The 23,107-nt window shown below is 39.0% G+C and overlaps 1 protein-coding gene across 1 annotated transcript in view; it reads right to left on the bottom strand.

Moving 5' to 3' along the window:
• Positions 1-23,107, bottom strand: part of KCNH5 (potassium voltage-gated channel subfamily H member 5) — a 294,759-nt gene that overhangs the window by 184,406 nt on the left and 87,246 nt on the right. Inside the window, exon 7 of the mRNA XM_034992617.1 lies at positions 15,324-15,750. Coding sequence (XP_034848508.1) covers positions 15,324-15,750 — 427 coding nt within the window. The remainder of the gene's footprint in view (positions 1-15,323; positions 15,751-23,107) is intronic.

The raw sequence follows: 23,107 nt of genomic DNA, 5'->3' as shown, positions 1-23,107 counted from the left end.
ATAGTCATAATGAAAACAGGCCATTGATTTAATCAAAAGTATGATCTAAATATATCGAGAAGATAGAAAATTGGAAAATGTATACATGTGTATGTGGTGGTGGTTAACAGACGGGACAGAAAAGAGAACTATATTTTAATCTTCCAAAGATGGAAGTCAATAGATAATGACTAAAACTGAAAATCCTCTCTAATAATCATCCTATTTAGAGATAAAAAGAGATTTTACCCAAAAAAAAGTTAAAATATTTTAAAGTTATCTCTGGGAAACAGAAAAATATATAGGGAATAGGGAACTTCTACTCTTCAAAATAAACCTTATAGTACTATTTGGCTCTGTATGTGCATATATTACTTTGATCTAAAAATTAAATTAAAAAAATAGGCAGACAATCTGAATTACCACACAGATTAAATTAAGAAGAAGCCAGGAAAGCCAGAGGTCTGGAAAATATTCAGATTTCCTTCCTTTCCTCTGTGGGCCCTGGGTCCCTTCCTGTTTACCTCAGCTGTCATCTCTGGGGTTGTAATATTAGCCAAATCCTATTCTTTTCTAACCAAATCATCTTCCTGTCTCTGGAAATCTCTCCAACCCCTAAATGAGTAGTTAAAGTCACATAGCCTTAAAAAGTCTTTCACCAAACATCAGAAGCCAAAGAAATTTCCCTTTGGGTGAATGACACACTTGAACACACTTGTTTCAAGATGCAAATTTCTCCAAGATACATGTATGTGATTTTGTTTCTTTAGCAAACAATAACAACAACAATAACAACAAGGATATATATGCTTCTGATTGAGGTTGAAATAGTACTAATCTTATGTGGCCTCTAAGAATAGAATATCCAAACTTTATCATTAAATTCTATGTGTGGTATAGTTATTTCCAAACCATTTAAATCTCTGGGTGCTTCTCTTCTATGGCCAATGAACAAAAAGGGATTGGGAGGTTGCAGTTCATTCATTTATGCCAGGACTCACCCACAATTGTGGGTGAGGAACACACACAGGAGTATTTTCAGTGCCTCTAACCACTGGTCCTTCCTAATGGCCCCTCTGCTGTCCTTCCACTCAAACAATGGCAGTCACTTTTCAAGGGGAGTATGGATACAGCTGGGAACAAAGGAAGCAGCGTAGCTTTGAGTTTCAAATTAGACTTTTTTTTAAGCCCATAGCCAAAACAATAATCTTGAAAGAATAGATTTCCTTTGCAAGTGCCAGGCTCTCGAGACAGCAAATGGCTTTTTTGTTATTGTTGTTCTTGTTGTGTTTTATTTTTACTGTTAAAACCTTAGCTCTTTTCCCAGAAAACACTGGGGGAGAGGGTGGACAGTGAAACATAGGTGGGCAGAATAGAAGGAAATATAGATGAAAAAGGAAACTTGAAATCGGGTAAGGGGAAATCCAAAAGCAACAGAGAAAGTGTATCCTGCCTCCCATCCAGAACTCTGATATGCACCATACAAAGAGCAAGGAGCACAACCATAGGACAGATACAGCATGAAAGACACCTTTGAAAGGTGGAAAAGAGTGAGGTGGGAGGTTACAAACTAAGTGAGCTCTCTACAGGAAAATGGAGTCAGCCACATATTCACGTATCTAAGTTCTATCATATAAAAATTTAAACCTACCACTAAAACGCTTAGATCTGGAGAACTGGTGTAGTTTTGCTTTGCTCTAAATACACGGGTTTTTCAATAAGGAGTATCAAGACCCATTCACTTGTTCAAAAAGAATTTATTGACTACCTACTACGTTCCGATTATACCAGGGATACAGAGGTGAACCAGATAGACAAGCTCCCTGCCTTCATGGCTCCCACTTTAGCTGGGGAGACAAGTAGAAAATATGTAAAGAAAGAATTAAAGAACATAATTATAGCCCATAATAAAAGGATAATGAGATATAAAGGATGGAGACACTTCGGACAGACTGAGGAAGAAAGTTCTAGAACTTGCCATGCATGGCAAGGAACCAGAGAAAAGGGACACGATTCATCAATCCCTGATTGCTTTTCCCACCACAGAGCTAGGAAGAATAAGAGAGTCTTTCTTGAAGAATCTCTTCCCTCTTGGCATCATCACCTTGGCTCCCTCTCGCCCCTGCCTGCCAAGCAGTGCACCATGCTCCCAATGTTTTCTCCACCGTCTTCTGAAATCTCAGCATCTCTTTCTTCTTCATTGTGGCAGTGAGATAGTTTGAAGCTCAGTCCATGCTTGTGTGCTGAAAAAGACTTAGACCTTTCAGAGAACAAATTGGCAGTTTCATAAGGGCCTTCTAGAGGGAAGGACACACAAAACAGGGACCATCGGCAAAGTGATCAGGGAGATATCTGGAAATTGTCTGGCTCCCCTAAATCACTCCTTGTAGGGAGACACTGCTCAGCCTATCAGGAGAGCTGCCCTTGATCCTTCAAAATTTGTTCCCAATATCACACTTTCCAATATTTAAGAGACAGAGTATAAGGATCCAACAAAAGAAACAGAAAAAAAGGGTGCCTGGGTGGCTCAGTTGGTGAAGCAACTGCCTTCAGCTCAGGTCATGATCCTGGAGTCCCACGATCGAGTCCCATATCAGGCTTCCTGTTCAGTAGGGAGTCTGCTTCTTCCTCTGACCCTCCCCCCCCATGTGCTCTCTCTCTCTCTCTCTCATCCTCTCTCTCTCAAATAAGTAAATAAATCTTTATAAAAAAGAAGAAATAGGAAAAAAAAGTAGCCAGAGCAGTGGGAGAGAAACCAGGGAGAGATAAACATCAAGAAACCAGAGATGTTTCTGCATGGATGAAAAAGGGTCTGTGAAATTTAGCAAATGTCTTTCAAGTGGTAGAAGGGGAAGTCCACTTTTAATAGATAGCAAATGAAGATAAAGTGAAGACACATGCTTTAGGAAGCTTGCTGAAAAAAAAGAAGAAGAAGAAGAAGAAGAATTGGTAGTTAGATCACAGGCAAAGAGAGTGCAAACTGGAGTGTTCTATTCACATATGTGTATTTTTTTAGGATTAAATAGACATGAGCATGATTATGGGCTGATGAGAAAGAGCCAGTAGAGAGCTAGAGAGATGGAAAACACAGGAGAAACAAGGGCAAACCACTGGAGGAAATAAAACATCGAAGGACAAAACAAATCCATGACCACACCCTGGACCATCCACACAACCCTAGACTCAAATATGAAACTGCCCACGCACCATAACAAGTGACCATTTGCCACTTAGCACAGCAGTTGCTTGCACCGAAAGCCTGAAATGAAATCCTGACCCTTGCTTTCTCTCATACCCTCATATGCTGTGGGTCCTAACATTTGTCCAGAACCTAACCAATTCTAACTACCAATGGCATCATCTCTCACCTTGACTATTAACCTGTCTGCCCTCTGCCATCCTCGATCCCTCACAGTCTATTCTCCATACAGCAACCAGACTGATCTTTATGAACCACAAGACAAATCATGCCACTCTTTGGCCCCAAGCCCTCAAACGCCTTCCCATCTGACTCAGAAAAAAGTCACTCCTTGGACCTCGAAGGTCCTGTGTGGTTTGGCTGCCCCCTCACTCCCAAGCCACTTCCCTCCTCCAGCCCGTCTTTGTAAGAGGATCGGAAAAGTCCAGGAATGCACATCTGCCACAGCAACGCTTTCCTTTTCAGAGAAATAAAAGAAAGGCCACCTCCTGAAATGAAGAAGAGCAGTCAGAGGTTGAGGAGAGGTGGAAAGAAAACATGGGAGAGTTGCACAAGAATAGCTATTCAGCAAAATGTGAGAGGGAGATGACCTAAAATAAGCAAAGATTTGTACGATCATGAACAATGCATTGTAGTGGCACCTGTTCACGTAGCTGTGGTTTACGCCAGCCAGTTCTCAACAGTCCCGAAACAGGAACAAAAGACACAAGTAGATTCAGGTTGAGGACTTTTTAAGACACAGCGCAGCAAGAGGACAAAGGATGCTGGAATCTTGAATGTTGGTGTGTGTCTGGGATGAGGGAAGAGTGTTCTCTAGCTAGACCCTCCAAAGAGAAGGGAGGTAGGAAATGCACCGACTATGCGGGTCCTTTGAGGCCTTTTCTAAGAAAACTGAAAAGGCCAAGTCAGAGGCAGCTCAGTGTAAGAAAAGTTCCCGAGGTCAATAACACCTACCCCTAATTCTCATTAGAAGAGTCAATGCCCATTTCTTTTGGCAAAGTCTAACTACAGGTATGAGCTTAAGTGTCCTTCCCTTACATTCATTTTAAATCAGTAAGGCTCCCAAATTACACTTTCACAGATGAAGACTTTTGGGGGGTTGTCAAAAACATAAATTCAACTTTAAAAAAGATTAGCTCCAGAACTAGCTTCAGAGAGAATTTTTTAAAGCCACCAGTATTTCCTGACAGTCAACCTCAACCTAATTCTCATCCCATAAAAATTTTCCTATCTACAATCATGTAGCCCAAAGCTACAACCACATACCTGGCACCTTTACTCCCAGGGAGGCCTAACTCAGTCATCACAATTTATGTGAATATTAATAGGTAAGAAGCAGTCACTTAGGAACTGGCTTAGAAATTGTTCCAAATGAAATCTCCTCTCTGAGCATACCAAAGCAATTCTTAAATCCATACATAAGGCCTTCTGGGTATAACATTTATTTTAGCAAATTCTAAATATATTCATATATGGATTTGTTAGTCTTTCAACCTTTGAAAAATTTTGTATTTTATTTCCAGCACAATTAAAATTATATATATCAATTGATCCTTGATATCACATAGATAAGGATCATCTAAGTCCCCAGGGCTTTTTCTCTAGCAGAGCACAATTCACCTACCAGGTAACAACCTATCTTGGACAATACACCCATTCATAGGAATCAACACAAATTTATTGGAAGGTTACCATATAATCTCATAAATAAAATTCTTCCCTGACTAAAATCCCTGTTCTTAGAAAGTGGGATTTCATAAAAACTTCTTACCAAGTCAATTTTATTTTCTATCTTATAACATGAAACTCCAAGTATATTTAATATATCTCATAGTCTAATTTAAATATATTTTATTGAACTTGAATGGTGATTCAGAAAAGAAGCATCACTGGCAGTGAAAAATACTGAGTAAGTATAATCTACCCGCACTAGGTTAATGGCTACTGATAAAATTATTTTCCTTCATACAAGAAAAAAAAAAGGTTTAGATCCCATAAAGGCAAATTCTCCATGTGATTCTCTCCCCTCAACTATCCAATGAAACTACTGCAGAAGGTCACCAATGAGCTCATGATGCCAACCAGACCTCCTAACTCACTGTCCCATTTATGATGCTGTTCTCCCTTCCTTCTTGACATTCTTTCATCCTTCGTTGCAACAAACTCTTCTTCTGGAGTCATGCTTCCTTTTTACCCCTCTCAGTTCTCTTCTCTACCCTTCTGTGGCTCTCCTTCCTCAAGTGTTACCCTTCACCAGCTTCTTTCTGACTCTACCCTGCACTCTCTTGACATCAGTTACTTTGTCTACACCATGATTCACAAAGAGATCCCACCATGCTTCACATCACTAGAACCCCAAAACACACTTTTAACTGCCTAACCTAATACACATCACCAACTGAATGACCTGCAGGCACCTCACACTAAACACATTCAAAATAGAACTATTCTCTTCCCCCAGGAATGGTTGCTTCTTCTTTCCTATCTCAGAAGAGAATTTAGTCATTCACTCAGCTGAATTAGCCAGACACTATCAGTCCTTTTGACTCTTCTCTTGACCATATTTGACACATTTATCCACTCACCAATAACAACTTAAAAAAAGGTTTCAGGAATTTTATACGCAACCTATTTTTGAGTATTCCAAATAACTCTACAATGAAGGGATCTCCATTTTACAGCTAATGGTTTAGATAATTGATGTAAATTCTTAATAAGTGAATGTAGGTTTGTCTGACTGTAAAGTCCATGGTCTTCTCATAAACCATGCTGTCTAGCTAGACTGTGGGAAGCTACGAATATGCCAAATCTGGCCTGCCACCTGTTTAAAGTTTTATTGGAACATAGCCATGCTTATTTATGTCTTTGCCTGCTTTAACATTACAATAGCAGAGATGAGTGGTTGCAACAGAGACTTACAGACCACAAAGCCTAAAATAGTTGTTATCTGTCCTTTTATAGAAAAAAAAAATTTGCCAATTCTGAAACTATACCATCCTCTATAACCCTACCACCTCAGGTTCTTGCAACAGCCTCCTAACTGGTTTCTCTACCCTCAGGCTTTATCTCCTCCAATCCATCTTCCACACTGAAGAATAAAGTTCTTATTTATCTCACAACCTTTAGGATAAAAGACAAATTCCTTATCAAGCTATGCAAGGCTTTTTGACATCCTAGTTCCTTCCTTCCTCCCCATCCACATCTACTTTCTGTTCAAGCCAATGTGAAATACATGGAGTTCTACAAAAGGGCCAAGCCATTTCATTACTGCTTTTTTTCACATATGTTCTCTTTATTTCAAAAAATGCCTAAGTCCTATGTGTTTTTTGTATTCTAAGCTCAAGAGTCACTTCCTCCTAAAAATCTTCCTGTATTGTTCAGGATAAGCTAGATAAACTTCTTTCATTCGTTCAAATTATGTTTAATGAGCCTAACTATCAACTAGGCACAATGCTTTATGCTAAATAAATAATGACAAATAGGACAAATACAGACCCTGTTCTTACCAGCCTTATAGTTCAGCCCAACTTCTTTATTCATCTGTTCAAAGTCTTAGCTCTTAGCTCATAGTATTAAGAGAGGTAAGATGGACATGAAGATGGAGAAGGAATGGAGATGGGCAAGGAGTTGCAGATGGAAATGGGAATAGAGATGGAGATGAGGATGGAGTTGAGGATGGAGATGAAATGGGGATGCGGATGAAGATAGGAATGAGGAGGAAGATGGAGATGAGGATGGAGATGGGGATGGAGATGAAGATGGGGATGGAGATGGGGATGAGGATGAGGATGGAGATGGGGATGAGGACCTGGATGGGATGAGGATGTAGAAGGGGATGAGGATGGGGTGGAGATGAGGATGGAGATGGGGTGGACATGAGGATAGAGATGGGGATGGAGATGAGTATGGGGGCTGGGATGGAGATGGGGATGGAGACAGGGATGGAGATGAGGACAGGGACTAGGATGGAGATGGGGTGGAGATGGGACTGGGGATGGAAATAGGGATAGGGATAGGGATGGAGATGGGAATGAGGTTGGAAATGAGGATGTGGAAGGAGATGGAGATGAGGATGGGGATGGAGATAGGGATGGGGTGGAGATGGGAATGGAGATGGAAATGGGGATGGGGATAGAGGTGGAGATGAGAATAGGGATGGAAATGGGAATGGAGATGGAGATGGGAATGGGGATGGAAACGGGAATGGAGATGGAGATGAGGATGGGGATGGAGACAGAGATAGGGATGGAGTTGGCAGTGGGAATCAGGATGGAGATGGAGATGGAGAGAATGGGAGAGAAAGAAATGATTCAGTGATTCTCTTGTCTGACACTCACCATGCCACTAACTTAACTCACCATACCACTGAAAGTATTGAAAGTATCCATTGAAAGTATCCAATTTGTCTCCTTAATAACAATACTATCAGAACACCTGGAACAATGCTGGATGAATTAAATAATTTTGAGTGATACAGAAACACAAGGTAGTTCCAGAGACCAAGTCCTTGCAAAGAGGTCAGGCTAGTTAATAGGCCACTGAAAAAATTTCCTGTTTTATGGGAAAACTCAATCTTTAGAAAATCTGAGAGGTTTTGTGAAAATGTAACTAGGTATAAAAAGGAGCATGAGTATAAAAGAACATTCCTGTAAAAGATACAAGCTCTATTTTGAATAAGAAACGGAATAAAGTGCACATCACATAGTCTTTTTCTAACTACTGGACTATACATCTGAAACTACTGAACCATGAAAAAAGGTACTTATAACCCTGAACTTTGTGTTCCACAAAATGTTTTTCCTCATAGGATACTCAGAGCTCATTAAAGAAAAGAGACCCCCCCTCCCAAAAAAAAAAAAAGGAAATCTTTTTTACAAGCAGAGGTAAAGCAGACACAAAGAATTGACCCAGTTTCCAAAATAAACATTAAGCTTAAAATTCTCTCCATCTGGCTGAATCTAAAACCAGAAATGAAAATCAGCATGTTCACACTCCACTTCCTACCTACACCACAACAGCAAGGACAAGAAAAAATTCAACATGTTCCTTAATATTATATCTCAGTCATCTAAAGTCTCATGTTAAGATTTGTAGAATAATTTTTTTAATATTGGAAAAGGGCAATAGTTCACTTTTATGTTTTTTAGCATCATTTCTTTAATATTTATTTTCATTTTATTTTTTTTTCTTCCAAGTGTTTATTTAAATTCCAGTTAGTTAACAGTTCACTTTTAAACCTGCCTGGATATCCATAAGGGCCAAACTCCTTCAGAGTCCCCACTGGCTCCCCACTGGTATACAGATTTCTCCCTGGGCCCCACTCTTATGTCCTGAAGAATGTCTTTTTCTGCTTAATTTCTATTTGAAAAACACTTTTCTTTCCACAAGCATATTTTCTATTCTCTACAATATCTCCTGACAATGTCCCCTTTACTCTTCACTGAATATATTCCATATAAGATGCATGTATAAAACAAGGTATGTAACATACACGAAAAGCCCTAAAACCTGTGACATCTCTTCCATTTCATTATTAACCCCATTCCAATAAACAGCCCAATTCTATGAATAGTGGTATAACTGCACTAACAGAATCTTAGATATATAAAATGTTGGCACTGAAAGAGACCTTAAAACTCATTTATATCAACTCCTGCATTACACAATTGAAAAAACTAAAACCCAAAGAGATTCAAAGACTCTCCAAGGTCACATAGGCCTTTGCCTTCAACTTATTCTATATTCTCCCAATCTCTAGGTCTCACCATTTTCTATTTATTTCCTTTTCTATAGAGAGAGATAAAAGCAATGCCTATAATCGCAGCTTGGCTTTTATCTGAACTCCACAGAGAATGCTAAATTAGATCACCAACTGGAGAATATGATGCGCGGCATCAGTCTCCTCTGCATGATACTGAGTGACCAGTATGTAACTAAGTGGTCCCTGGTGGCTTAACCACCCACATGGAGATTTGAATTTCTCTTCATACACATCCCACTGGCAGATGGTCCTGCTATACTTCTAAATGTGCTAAACCACTTGCCTGCTGCATTATAAACCGTATCAGTCAATTACACAAAGATCTTAGACTGAGCTATCATCAATTACATCCTGTTTGAAAACAGCAGATTAGCATTATTATGACTACCTGCCTGTCTACCAATTAAATCTCAGCAGTTTTCATATTAATAGTTTTTAGTTTTGCTTTGTTTTACTTTTAAAGACTTAATTACATGGACTCCTGCCAGGACAGATTCTGATTGCCGTATACCACAAGTCAGGCTGCCTCAACCTAGCAACCAAGCAGGCAACAATAGAAAGATCAAAAAGAAAAAAATATTTTTAAATAAAGCAAGTACCCAGAGTCTAATCTTATAGTCCTTTGAAATATGCTATCTAAACTATGCTGTCTACATGTTTATTAATGTATTTAACAGTGTGTTAAAACAAAACAAAGCAAGCAAACAAAACCGAGAAAGAGAGGGAGAGAGAAAAAGAGAGAGAGATTTATGGTTAGACACAAATTACTTATGGCAAAAAGTTATTCATAACTTCTATTTTTATTTTATGTTTCTTTCTTTAAAAATTACAATGACAAATGCCAGTATATAGATTTTTGTAATGGTTGGGTTAAAGTAAAATACAATTTATATGATCATTTAGTAATGAAGAAAAAACTAAGTAAGTAATTACTTCCTTGATAAATCTTTAGAAGAGGATTCATAAAAATACATTAAGACAAAGGGATAATCATATCAGAAAAATTCCATTTTCATATTGCTTTTTTTTATAGCCATCAAAACAAATCATCTGTGCACTGAGATGCTTTCTGAATAGAAGCAAAATTAGTCAGTCTGCTAATCATGGGGAAAAAGAAAACTATTAAGGGCTCAATAAGATTATATAAATGAAATGGATTAGAAAACATTTCATGAAGATATCATGAAGTATTTGCTCTGCAAATAAGCAAAGAGATTACCCACATCTTGATCTCAAAAAAAAAAAAAAAAGTATGCTATTTTCCACAACTGACTTTTATTTTTTTTGGCAGAACTAACTACAAAAATATATTTTCACAAATGTCCTTTGGTGGTGAATTCCATGAACATCAGCAGGGTCATCAGGTTCATTCATGAATGGACAAATGCAAAGGAATGAGATAGTATACTATCCTGAGATAGTATAATGGCTGCTACCAGAGCCATGAAGTTCTACTCAAGGCATAGGGCATGCCAAAATTGAGAAGAGACAAATCTGAGATAAAGAATGCATGGTGGTAGACATATGTTGAGAAGATCCAAACAACTTTTCCAGTCCTGGAAATCTGAGCAGGAAGATTCTCCACCTCGGGCAAATGATGGACAAAGGATTTAAGTCTAAGAAATCCCCAGGTAGCAGATAAAAGAAATAACCCAGGGATCCTGCTGACATAGAAGGTATCAAGAGAGAACATAAGGTGACTGGGATTGAAGGAAGGACACAGTCATAAATTTTGTCTGAAGATTTGTCTGAAAGCAGCAAGCAGAACCCTGAGACTGTGTTCCTGGACAGAGTCCACATGCAATTCAGCATTAGGGGTGAAAGGACCTAGAGGTCAGAGAGGAGAGGCCATTAAAGAAAGAAGAGCGCTCAGAATGGACCTAGGAACTGGAATTGTTGCCATTAAAATTTCTCAATTTTGCTAGAAGGCATGAAAACTTTAGATGACTTTCTCCAGAAAAAGAGGCTATCATTTCACAAGTAGTGATTATTTTTCTCCACAAAATATAGGCGTTTTTCTCCACAGAGTATAGGCAGTTGGTTTCTCCACCAACCTTTTGATAAAACGTTTTTCTCAGTTACTGTGTTATAAGGTTATAAGTGGTACTTCTCAAACACCACTCAATTCTAGATTGACTAGAATCTTAGCACAACTAAAATCACGAAGCTTTCTTTTTCTATCTCCCTCTTCCTTTACTCTCCTTCCCCATCACACACACACACACACACACACACACACACACAGGCATACAGACATAACGCTAACTCCGGAGCTGCATCTATGACTGATAACACATACTGGGTTCTGGGAACAGCAGCAGTTTGTTTTGTTTGTCTTCCTTGGTGTTATTGTAGGGAGAAAAGTGAACTAAGATTACAAACAGCTGCAAGAGGCACATTTGGTTGATATTTTGAGCATGTGTGTCTAATAGATTTTGGAATTGCAAGAAGTTACTTTAACACTTCATGGGTCTTGACAGTTTTCTATCAGCTTCTTGGTGGCTGCAAAGGAAACATGCCATTAAATTACTAAGGACCCAGGGACTAAGAAGGAAATGAAAAAGCATTTCCCTAGAACACCCCCGGCAACAGAAACTGGACTTGAGGCATAAAAAGAAAACCGAAGTCAACAGGCAAAAGAAATGTCAGGAACTAGTCTATAAACGGAAAACTAATGCTCAGGTGTTAAGAAAATCGCACAAACTCAGAAAAGAAAAGGGCCAAGTTTAAGACCAGGTCTTCATCTTGAAATCAAGATAGGAACTAAATAGAGATAAAAGAAGGATAAAGACCTTTAGATATAGCACTACAACTGGCCATACATGAACTAGAGAAAGGATGTAACCAAAATGAACCAAATGAAGTTTTGAAAACTCAACTGAATCTATGTGAAAATTTTCAATGATTTGAAAATTCAATCGATGATGAAAATTTTCAATGTCTACCTAGATTCCAAAGGTAGACAGTAAAAAGTGGTGGGAGACAGGGTTGTTGGCGCTTTCACTAACTAGCCTCTTAGAACTTCTCAGGAACTTAGAGACATAGAGTTGGAGCAATCCAGATGTAGGAGCCACTACATTCCCAGAGGCAGACACAGGTGAACTCAGGGCTTTCACAAAGGAATCAGAGCAAAACCTTGAAGAGTGTGCATTTTTCCAGCATGTATCTTCATCAGAGACCTAACTGGAGTGGATTCAAGAACAGGAGATTCTCATTATAACCATCAAGGACATCTTCAGTTTCACTCATTTATACAACAAACTGAGATTGAGTATGGCATAAAAAGTTGTTTAGAAGCTGAGTATACAGAAGGAAAAATAGGCAAAGGCACTACTGTCATGGAACTTGCGTTCTGAAGGAAAAGAAAAATGGAGTAAATGTGTTTTCAGGTCTTGGTAAGTACAGAAGTAAAAGATTAAAGGGCAAGGATTAAGGGTGATTGGCTTTGGGTGTTCTCTTTTTATAGAGGATAGCATTGGGAGGAATTTCTGAAGAGGCAATTTGAGTGGAGACCTGCATGAATTCATGGCATAAATAAGAGGAGGGGTGTTATAAGCAGTGGGGAAGCAAGTATGAAGACCCTGAGACAAGACTGAGCTTAAAGTGTTCAAAGCAAGATGGCTAGCATGGATGGAATAGAATATGCAAGGGCAGGAACAATGAAAAGTGAAGTGGACAAGGTGGACAACAGCCAGACCATTAAGACTTTGATAGAAGGGTAGGGAATCTAGATTTTATATTATGTGCAATGGAAAACATCGGAGGGCTTCAAGTAAAGGAATGGTGTGATCTTATTTACTTTAAAAGGGCTACTCTCACTTTCTCTGACTGACTTATTTCACTTAGCATAATACTCTTTAGCTCCATCCATCACTTCTGGGTAGAGACTATGGGGCAAGAGTAAAAATAAAAGGAACATATAGAAGATTGTAGTAAATGTCCAGACCAGTGATGGTGATTTGGTCTTGAGTGGTAAGCTACGGAAGTGGAGAGAAATAATCAAATGTATTCTGAAGGTAAAGCCAACAAGACTGGTTATAAAAAGATGTAATAAATGAGAAGAAACAGGAATCTAGGATGATTCCTATGTTTGGGGCCTGAGAAACAAAGTGAGTAGTGCTATCCTTCAACTCTATATAGATTTTTTTTTCTATTATCCTATTGTTTAAAAATCTTGAGAAAAAAAGAAAGAAAAACCTAACTATGCTAGTCCATCCACTTGCAAAATAGTTTGGCAATTTCTTTTAAAAACTAAACATACATTTATTGTGTGTCTCAACAATCTCTTTCCTGGATATTTATTCCAGAGAACTGAGAACTTATATCCAAAAAAAAAAAAAAATTGTACACAAATGTTCATGGCAGCTTTCTTTGTAATGGCAAAAACTGTAAACAATCAAAATGGCTTTCAATAGATGAACAGTTAAACAGTGACATATCCAAACCATGAAATACTACGCAGCAATAAAAAGGAATAAACTATGGATACACTCAACAACTTAGATGGCTTGCAAGGGGTTATGCTGAATGTTAAAAGCCAATTTCAAAAGGTCACATTTTGCATGGCTCCATTTACATGACATTCTCAAAATCCCAACACTATATAGATGAAGAGCAAAACAGTAGTTGCCAATGCTTAGGGATGCTTTGGGGGAAGGGGTGGGTATGACTATAAAGGAGTAACATGCGGAAGTTTTTGTGGTGATGGAACAATTCTGTATCTTGATTTCAGTGGTAGTTAAAGGAATTTACACATGATAAAACAACACAGAACTACACACACATATTGTATTAGTGACAATGTTGATCATGTGCTGGATTGATTATACAGGATGTAACTATTGGAGGAAACTAGGTAAAAGGCGCAAAGGCCTTCTCTATACTATCTTTGCAACTTCCAGTGAATCAATAATTGCTTCAAAATAAATTTTCTTAAATCTAACTATGCTCGAGTATAAGGTAAAATGCATTATATAAATACTAAAAGCAGTATAGTAATAAATACCACTGACAAAATGTCGTCTTCTGAATTTATAATGCGCCAATACATTTTACCATGTTGGGTGTTAGGCAGCAGGTTTAATTAATCATCAGGATCTCTTTGTATACAGGAACATATTTCCTCCTAAAGGCCTCTGAAGTAGTAGCACTTGGCATTCTCAATCTACCTCCTTACCTCTAAACAGCAAGTAGAACCTGTGTGTTCTGGTTTCTGCACCTGCATAAAGGAGTGTAGAAAGACGGAAGCTAAACTGCTAACATCGGTGCTCTAATAGCTATCAAAAACTTTTAACTCTGAAAATGTGAAAACTGCCTTACATTGACCCAAGATATTGACCTTTCATGGGCCACCTGACACTCCTGGACTCTTAACATCTTTCCCATCGGTGTCAAAATACAAACCTCTGCAATGTGGAATCTCAAAAGGATGGCTCAGACCACAAACCAATGACCATGACCCAAAGGCTTAACAGGTGCTAATAACACTAACCATACCTCTAGTACGATGATCTTAAGGTTACTCTAGGGGTCAGAACTAGGCTTGGATAAATCATCTAAGTCAACCTGAAGGGGTAGATGATGGTGAAATCTCCCTCAAAGTCTTCTTTTAAAACAGCTTCTTTGATACGTATCTCCTTAATGTTCTGATCTGACATAATCCATCCTCAGTCTGAGTGGAGAACATGTGTTCTTTCACTCCTTAAAGAACATTCTACTCCCTGGAACACCATACAGACATTTAGTACTCAGGTGTGCCTGCTAAATCCTGGACACTTTTGTCATTGCCAAATGAGCTTGTATTTACTAATCCTTTCATTCTCTCAAAGGCGCATATATTCAACCTAGAGTGTTTGTAATGAAGACCAGATTTATAAAACTTTTTTATGAGTCCTAATTGTAAAAAAACAACATAAAACTATCCTGAGATCAGTGCTAGTCAAGAATTCAATTACTAACTAAAGTAGTTTCTAAACTATGTGTCTCCCATCATATCCTGTCTGCTTTTTTTGGAATTTAATACACAGCCAACAAAACCTATGGGATGTGCTAGATGCTGCCTTTCTAGATGCTGGTCTCCCTTGGAAAGAGCTCTGCCAGACAGGATGCTGTGAATAGAATTAAATCAAAGAGCTCCCATCCTGATTTTTGTATCAGTCTATCTACATTGTTTTTCATGTGCTAATACATTCTAAAATGTAAAATACATTATTTGCATATTTATATTCTAAGGCTGAATAAAAATTAAACCAATGCAAATAATATGGATTAAACGCCTTTCTGAAGAGAAAGTAGCTTCATTTTAATCCTGTTAGAGATTGGAGTCTGGAAAACTGCCAACAACAATGATTTTTTAATTAAAAAAGAAAAAAACAAGATACTTACAGCCAACCATCATCATGGCCACTGAAAACATCTTCTCCACATCTGTGGTAGGAGCTATGTTTCCAAATCCTATGGTTGTAAGGCTTGTCATGGTAAAGTAGAGAGAGGACACGTACAGAGAATCCTTGCTGGGTCCTCCTTCCCATATCCCTGCACTGGTATTATATCGATACGGAGTCCCAATGCTCAAGGCCAGCTGGTAGAGCCAACTGTCTATTTGGATGGTGTTCGTCACTTCATCGATGACCTCATAGTCCCCAATGCTGTACCATATGCAGGCCAGCCAGTGGGCAACTAGTCCAAACACACATACCAGGAGGACGAGGACTGCTGCTCCATACTCTAGGTAATGGTCCAATTTCCTAGCAACACGGCCCAGTCGCAAGAGACGCACCACTTTTAAAGAACTGAAGAGACTGCTGATTCCCTAAAGAAAAGAAAAGAAATGACATGAGACTTTCAGAAAAGAAAAGGCTGGGGAACAATTCAATGGTTTACCTTCACGAACTTGATTGCCCATCTATAGGCTAAGAACATACACATAATATATCTCTGACTTTAAGTCAACAAAAATGCTGGAACGGTAAAGAAACTTTTCTTAAAAAAAGCAGATTTTCCCCAAAGAAATAAGATATTTCTGAATTATTAAATAAGACAACTTTTCATTAGCTAAGGAAGTCCAATTTGTCTTCAGAAGTGATGTATAAATAGCACAGAGAAAAACTAAAGGAGAAAATTGCTCAAGTGCAATATATACAGAGTACAGAAATAGGATGATGAAATCAGACCTTTTATTACTTCTTCCTATAAAACTTATCCTCTACTCGAAAACATTTATTTTTTTATTTCTCACTTTATAATAACCATGAGCACCAAACTTCTGAGAAAGGAATCCCAATCTTACTGGCAAGTAAACAGGAAATACTCCTGGGTATGTGGGGAGAATGACCAGGTGCCATTGTTGTTTCCACTACCTCCTGTCACAGTCATGATAAGCACTAAATTTGTAGAGCTCTGAAAAAGTTAAGAGTTGAACGCAGAATGGGCACATAATCTACAAAATCCTATCATCCCCTAGCAATAGTCATAGAAAAGAATACTAAGGGAACAGCAGCAAGATAATTCATATTTTGCTGAGAAGCTTAAAATCCAAATACAGCATTATCCAAATGGAAATACAGAATACACTTTCTTCAAATACCGAAAGTCCCATAGTAATTTTTTTTTTTTGGAAGCGTATATTAAGCCATGTGGGGAAAGAGGATAAATTCATTCCTGATGCAGGGAGGGAAGGTAGAGCTGTGATCGGGAAGCCTCTCATCTGACCATCACCTCCAAATCTCATGAGGTCTATGACTCCATTATTGCTAATTCTTTCTCCCAGGGAGGAGACAAGGAGTCTAGCATAACTCACTCTGAGCTTCCTTCTGACCAACACAGAGGAATTGGGTGGTATAGTGGAACAGATGTGACATTAGTAAGACACTAATTTTGGCATCGTAAGGTTCTTGATAGTTAAGATGAAAGGGTTAAGAATGCATTTGGTTGGGACGCATGGGTGGCTCATTTGGTTAAGCGTCTGCCTTCAGCTCAGGTCATGATCTCAGGGTCCTGGGATCAAGTCCCACTTCGGACTCCTTGCTCAGCAGGGAACCTGCTTCTCTCTCTGCCTACCGCTCCCCCTGCTTGTGCTCTATCTCTCTGACAAATAAATAAATAAAATCTTAAACAAAAAAAAAGAATGCATTTGGTTATATTATACTCCATATGGTAGCATACGACTGAGATATTTCAAAATAAATATTTGAAAGAGAGAGAACAAAGAGAAGTAGAAACAAGAGACCTTGTGGAAACGAAAGTAGCAGGAACATTTTGACAGTTTTCTGTCTCAAGCTCAATATCTTAGGTCTGGCTCTATTTCAATTCCTGCTCTTAAATGCTGTGGCATCAATGCGCAGCCTTAAAATAAATTCTCATTTTGCTTGAACACTTGAGGGGGGGCGGGGAAAACATACTGAACTTTAGGCAGTTAAAAAAAGTAGAACTATGAAAATTCAGAAGATGAATTGGCATAATGCAGTGACCTGAGATCTTGGAAGGTAAGAAGATTCAAGAGAACTTGGAAGCTCTCAGAAATGAAACTGTGTAATCACAAACAAAGACAAAAATAAGCATTTATTAAGCACTTCTACAGGCCAATGTCTGAGTTAGGCCCTCGGGGCATTAAAATAAATATGCCTTGCTTCTGCTCTAAAGAAACCCATAGTCCAAATGCATGACATACACCAAATGCATGACTAAATTGTGTTGTTATAGATGTTCTCCAGTTAGCTTAAAATTTTAAAGGAACTATGATACTTCCGATAAAATACTGCACAGAAGGGGTGCCTGGGTGGCTCAGTTGGTTCAGTGTCAGACTCTTGATTTCGGCTCAGGTCATGATCTCAGGGACGTGAAATCAAGCCCCAAGTCAAGCCCCATGTTGAGCCCTGCATTGGGCTCCGTGCTGTGTGTGAAGCCTGCTTAAGAGTTTCTTCCTCTCCCTCTGCCCCTCCCTTCCTCTCCCTCTCTCTCTCTCTAAAAAAATAAATAAATAAAACAAAAAAACTGCACAGAAAGTGATTTCTATCTGAATTTTTTTTCTCTAAAAACAAAGAGAAGAAAAAAACAGAGAGGAAATCTTTACCCTCATTCAAACTAAAAAACAGTCACAACTCTTCACCAGAATGCGAAAAACCAGGACCTACTAGAATTAGGCCCATATGGTGGGAGGGCACACTCCCCTGATTTCTGATGTAGGCAGAGCTCTTCAAAAGGAGGTGGTCCACCCTGAGGGTACCTGCTCAGGATCCCACTTAATCAAACAACACCATTTTCTATGGCCATGTCCAACACTACTTAAACATTACAAAATATTTTGTAAGCATTATAAACTCTGCCCCAGGTTCTGTGATACCACTTCCTCCTGGGTTTTACCAAGTCCCCAGCTGATATCTCTTCCAAAATCATTTTCTAAGGTTATCCCTCTCTATGTTTCTATGATGTGTTAGGATTCTCATCATGATTATCCGCAGCCCTCTCCCAATTGATCTACTGCATATGCATGATTCAACTGACTTTTATATATCGAATTCAGCAGTCCACTTCTTAGCACAAAACTGTCTCCTGACTTATTGATACAGAAGCCAAATACCCACTATACATCTCCATTTAAGTGTCTCACAGGTGTTCAAAAGGTAATTGGTCCCAAAGGGAATCCATTGCTCCTCCTGAATGAGTTCTCCATCTCTTACTCTTGTGAGTGACATCATTACCTGCCTCATCCCTCAGACCTGGGGCTGAGCCTCCTGCCACATCCAGCTGGTTATCAAGTGTTATCAAAGACATGAGTAAGTGCTCAAAATACATCTACTTAATAAATCTCTCAAAAATTTCCCTACTTTCCTATTCCCAAGGCCTTGTCTTGGTCATGACTTCATGTTTTTACTTACTTATGTGGCAGGAAAAGCCTCTCCATCAGCCACCTTACCTCTGTTCCTACTCCCTTTAATTCACAGATCACACTATACAGGCTACCAGACTGGTGTATATTTAAATCATATCTATTTATTCCTGTCCCTCTCCAATCTTAACTGTTACCTCATACCTATAGGATTAAGTATTAACTCCCTACTATGACATGCAAAGCCCTTCAGAACCTATTATCTGCCTATCTAACTTTTATCTGCCTTCAGAACCTATTACCTCCCACCAATTCCTGCTCCTGCCTTCTATGTTCCAGCCACACTTAGCTACGTGTAGTTCCCAGAGGCCCATCTGTTTCACGCCATGTTACTAGTTGCTCCTTCTTCTTAAGGGGTTTGTCCTCCCACTTTCTTAGTGGCTAGCATCTTAATTGCAGTTTATGACAAACACTCTCTCCTCTGTGTGCACTTCCTGGACATCTCCACCGTCCCCAACCATCTTCTGACATACCTTCAACCTCTCCCCCACCGTGAGAGTTAAGTGTTCTTCCTTTATGTTATCATATACTCTTTGCACATTTCTATCACAACAAGTATCACAATAACACTTTATTACAAGTCTAGCTGGCATGCATGACATTCCAGGAAACTCTAGACCCCTTGAAGAATATATCTAGTGTCAATTACAAAGCTTTGTCTATGGTAATATGCTAAACAGTTGATACATTTGATGAATGTATCAAAAGACTTAGACAAGCCAAATGTGGATGGTGTAAATTTAGGGAAGGATAATTAATAATAGATGTGATATGATTTAATAGTAAAATATAGACAACAAAACAGGCAATGTAACTTTGAGTTATAGCAATAAAGATACGGTATGAAGAATGAAAAAGAAATTCTCCTTAATTTCTCTAACGACCAGACCACAAGTATAGGAGATACATAAAATATATTCAGCAGAGGACTGCCAAAAAAAGAACTCAAAAGTATACCCTATTAGGAAATATGGAAGGAAATAGAAAAAAGGAGACTGGGGCAGGGCATTATAATTGTGTTCAAATACACAGGGCCCTGATGAGGGTTGAGCTCATTCTGTATAATCCTAATGTAGATCACCTGAATCATAGTTGGAGCTACAGGGATAGAAGGATACAATAAAGATTTCATCAAGCCTGTACCACACATTTCCACGCAATAAGCCAACCAGAAAGTAAGATCACTCATTGCTACTTAGAAAAGACAAATAATTCACAATAATATTGAACACTTACTACAGGCCAGCTATTTTTCTAACTGCCTTATAAGCATTAACTAATTAAATCTTCAACACAATCCGATGTGGTAGGTACCATTATGAAAACATAGACCGGGGGGTGCCTGGGTGGCTCAGTTGGTTAAGCAACTGCCTTCAGCTCAGGTCATTATCCCAGGGTCCTGGGATAGAGTCCCGCATCAGGCTTCTTGCTCAGCGGGGAGCCTGCTTCTCCCTCTCCCTGCTACTCCACCTGTTTGTGCTCTTCTCTCTCTCTAACAAATAAATAAATAATCTTTAAAAAAAAAAAAAAAAAGAAAGAAAGAAAGAAACATAGCCTGGGGGCACCTGGATGGCTCAGTCAGTTGAGCGTCTGACTTTTGGTTTCGGCTCAGGTCATGATCTCAGGGTCATGTGATTGCGCCCCCAGGTCGGGTTCCATGCTCAGCGGGGAGTCCACTTGAGATTCTCTCTCTCTCTGCCCCTCCCCCAACTCGTGTGCTAGCGTGCACCCTCTCTCTAAATAAATAAATAAATCTTAAAAATTTTTTAATTAAAAAAAAAAAGCCCAGAAAGGTTGAGTAATTTGACTAAGTTCACACAGCCAGTAAGAGGGGCCGAGCTTCAAATACAGGCAGTCTGGCTCCAGACTCCCTGCTTCTAACCACCTCACTATCTGACCTCACTCTGAAACTCTATATTATACCTAGAGCATAATGTGTAATTTAAGTACATTAGTACCTGCAATACTACCTTATATGCGGTCATTCTCTACACGACTGAATAAAGGAGATTAAATACCTTGCCACACTCTTCTCCCCACGCAGGCACAGCCACGGCCCACTGCAGGGGTATGTGGAGGCCCTAGAACTCTGTAGAGTCTGCAACTCTCTAATATGGACCAACTCACTGCATTCCCACAACAGTGGGATTCCTATCTCCATTGTTCATATGAGGACCCTGAAGCTCAGACATAGTAAATGACTTCTCCAAAGTCACAGAGCTAGGAATGAATGGAAGCATCACTCAGACCTAGTCCTTCAGATTCTTAGTGCATTTCCCACAACAACCAATGGCTGTGCAGTCTTCCTGTCCTGAGCCCCAACGATCCCTTCAATATTCATCTTTCTAATACACAGTACCCTCCACGGACTCATCACAGACCTTACATTAACCACAATCTCCAGCACAGGCCTTCAAGGTGCCCAGGCCCATCTCCATCTGCACTGCCAGGTCATTTCCCACCAAGCCCTTGCATAGCAATACTGCTCAGGTCAAACCAAACTCCTGTTTGCTCCCAAACACAACCCCAAAGTTTCACCTTTGAATCTGTCCACAGTGTTCCCTTCAACTACTTATAAAATCAGAAACTGTTATTCAAAATGAGTAATATGCAAATAGGCAAGTTTGCTTTATTCGGAAAGTTGTTTTAACTTTCTCATTTTCCATTGTTCTGTATCAAAGGGAATTTAATGCAATCATTATAACCAAAACTCAAAGTGAAATGACTTGCTTTTAAAATGTGATGAAAAAATAACTAATCTTCAACAAAGCAGGAATGAATATCCAGTGGAAAAAAAAACAAAAAATGTGATGAAATACTTAAAACTTGAGATAATGTAAATGTCCTTCTCCAGTGTAATCGGTAAATACATAATCACACATTCACTCAATGGAATGCTATTCAAATATAAACATGAACAGACTATCTATATACAACAGCAAGAGTGAATCTAAAAAGCATCATGTTGAACAAAAAGACCAGATACAAAAGATTATATATTATATGATTTCCTGTATAAAAAGTATAAAAACAGGTGGAACTCCTCTGTGGAATTAGGAGTCAGGATAGTGGATCCCTTTGTAGGGGAGAAATAGTGACTATGAGGGGTATAAGGGGGAATGTGGGGTTCTGGCAACATTCTGTTTCTTAATCTGACTAGTAATTACTAGGTGTGCTCAAAACTCTTTGAGCTCCACACTTTTAAAATTGTAATTTTCTTTAAGTATGCTATATTTAAACATAAAAAAAAAAAAAGTTCCAGAAAATCCAGCAGTCACTTCTGTGTTGTTAACATTTCACCACAGTACATTAAGCTAATGATTTCTTCTGCATCATATGATTTTTTCGAGGAGGGGGAGCCATATTCAATACTGTATTAAAATAAGAGACTTTCTTTATTTATGACTCACTCTCATGACCTTTAGATTGGGCCACAGACTGTATTTAATTCCTTGTTTAAACTTGAATTTCACCCATACAGTAACACTGGATACTTTTGAAGGCCGATCCTCAAAAAATGCCCTCCTTCTGAACTACCACCTTTGTGATAACAACTTCTTGATTTTGTACTTTCTACCAGTTTTATCTGCTCATTCATTGTCTGCGTCATTTCACTCCACACTTTCCAGTCCTCCAGTGCCCTCCTCTGAAGTCCAGTGGTTTTCTGTCCCTGTCCTAACCTCTGAACTCTTAGCACACAAATCCCTGGGGTTCCACAGGTGGAAGAGAATATCAAACACATGAAATGTAAAAGAGAACACAAGGCTAATGGAGAACCTTCAGTGATTAGCCTTCCACCTTTCCAGCTAATTTCCTTACTTGAGAAGCCCCCCTCAGGCCACAGGAGCACAACAAACAATATCCAGGAGACATCACTGAGGGTTTTTTTTATTATTATGTTATGTTAATCACCATACATTACATCATTAGTTTTTGATGTAGTGTTCCATGATTCATTGTTTGCATATAACACCCAGTGCTCCATGCAGAACGTGCCCTCCTTAATACCCATCACCAGGCTAACCCATCCTCCCACCCCCCTCACCTCTAGAACCCTCGGTTTGTTTTTCAGAATCCATAGTCTCTCATGGTTCGTCTCCCCCTCCAATTTCCCCCCCTTCATTCGTCCCTTCCTGCTATCTTCTACTTTTTTTTATTTTTTTAATGTATAATGTATTATTTGTTTCAGAGGTACAGGTCTGTGATTTAACAGTCTTATACAATTCACAGCGCTCACCACAGCACATACCCTCTCCAATGTCTATCACCCAGCCACCCCATC

This window comes from Mirounga leonina, unplaced genomic scaffold (assembly GCF_011800145.1).
Source record: "Mirounga leonina isolate KUSES-001 unplaced genomic scaffold, KU_Mleo_1.0 Mir_82, whole genome shotgun sequence".
In the NCBI taxonomy this organism is placed as follows: domain Eukaryota; kingdom Metazoa; phylum Chordata; class Mammalia; order Carnivora; family Phocidae; genus Mirounga; species Mirounga leonina.
The sequence above is the reverse complement of the archived record's forward strand: the minus strand, read 5'-3'. Positions and strand labels throughout refer to the sequence as shown.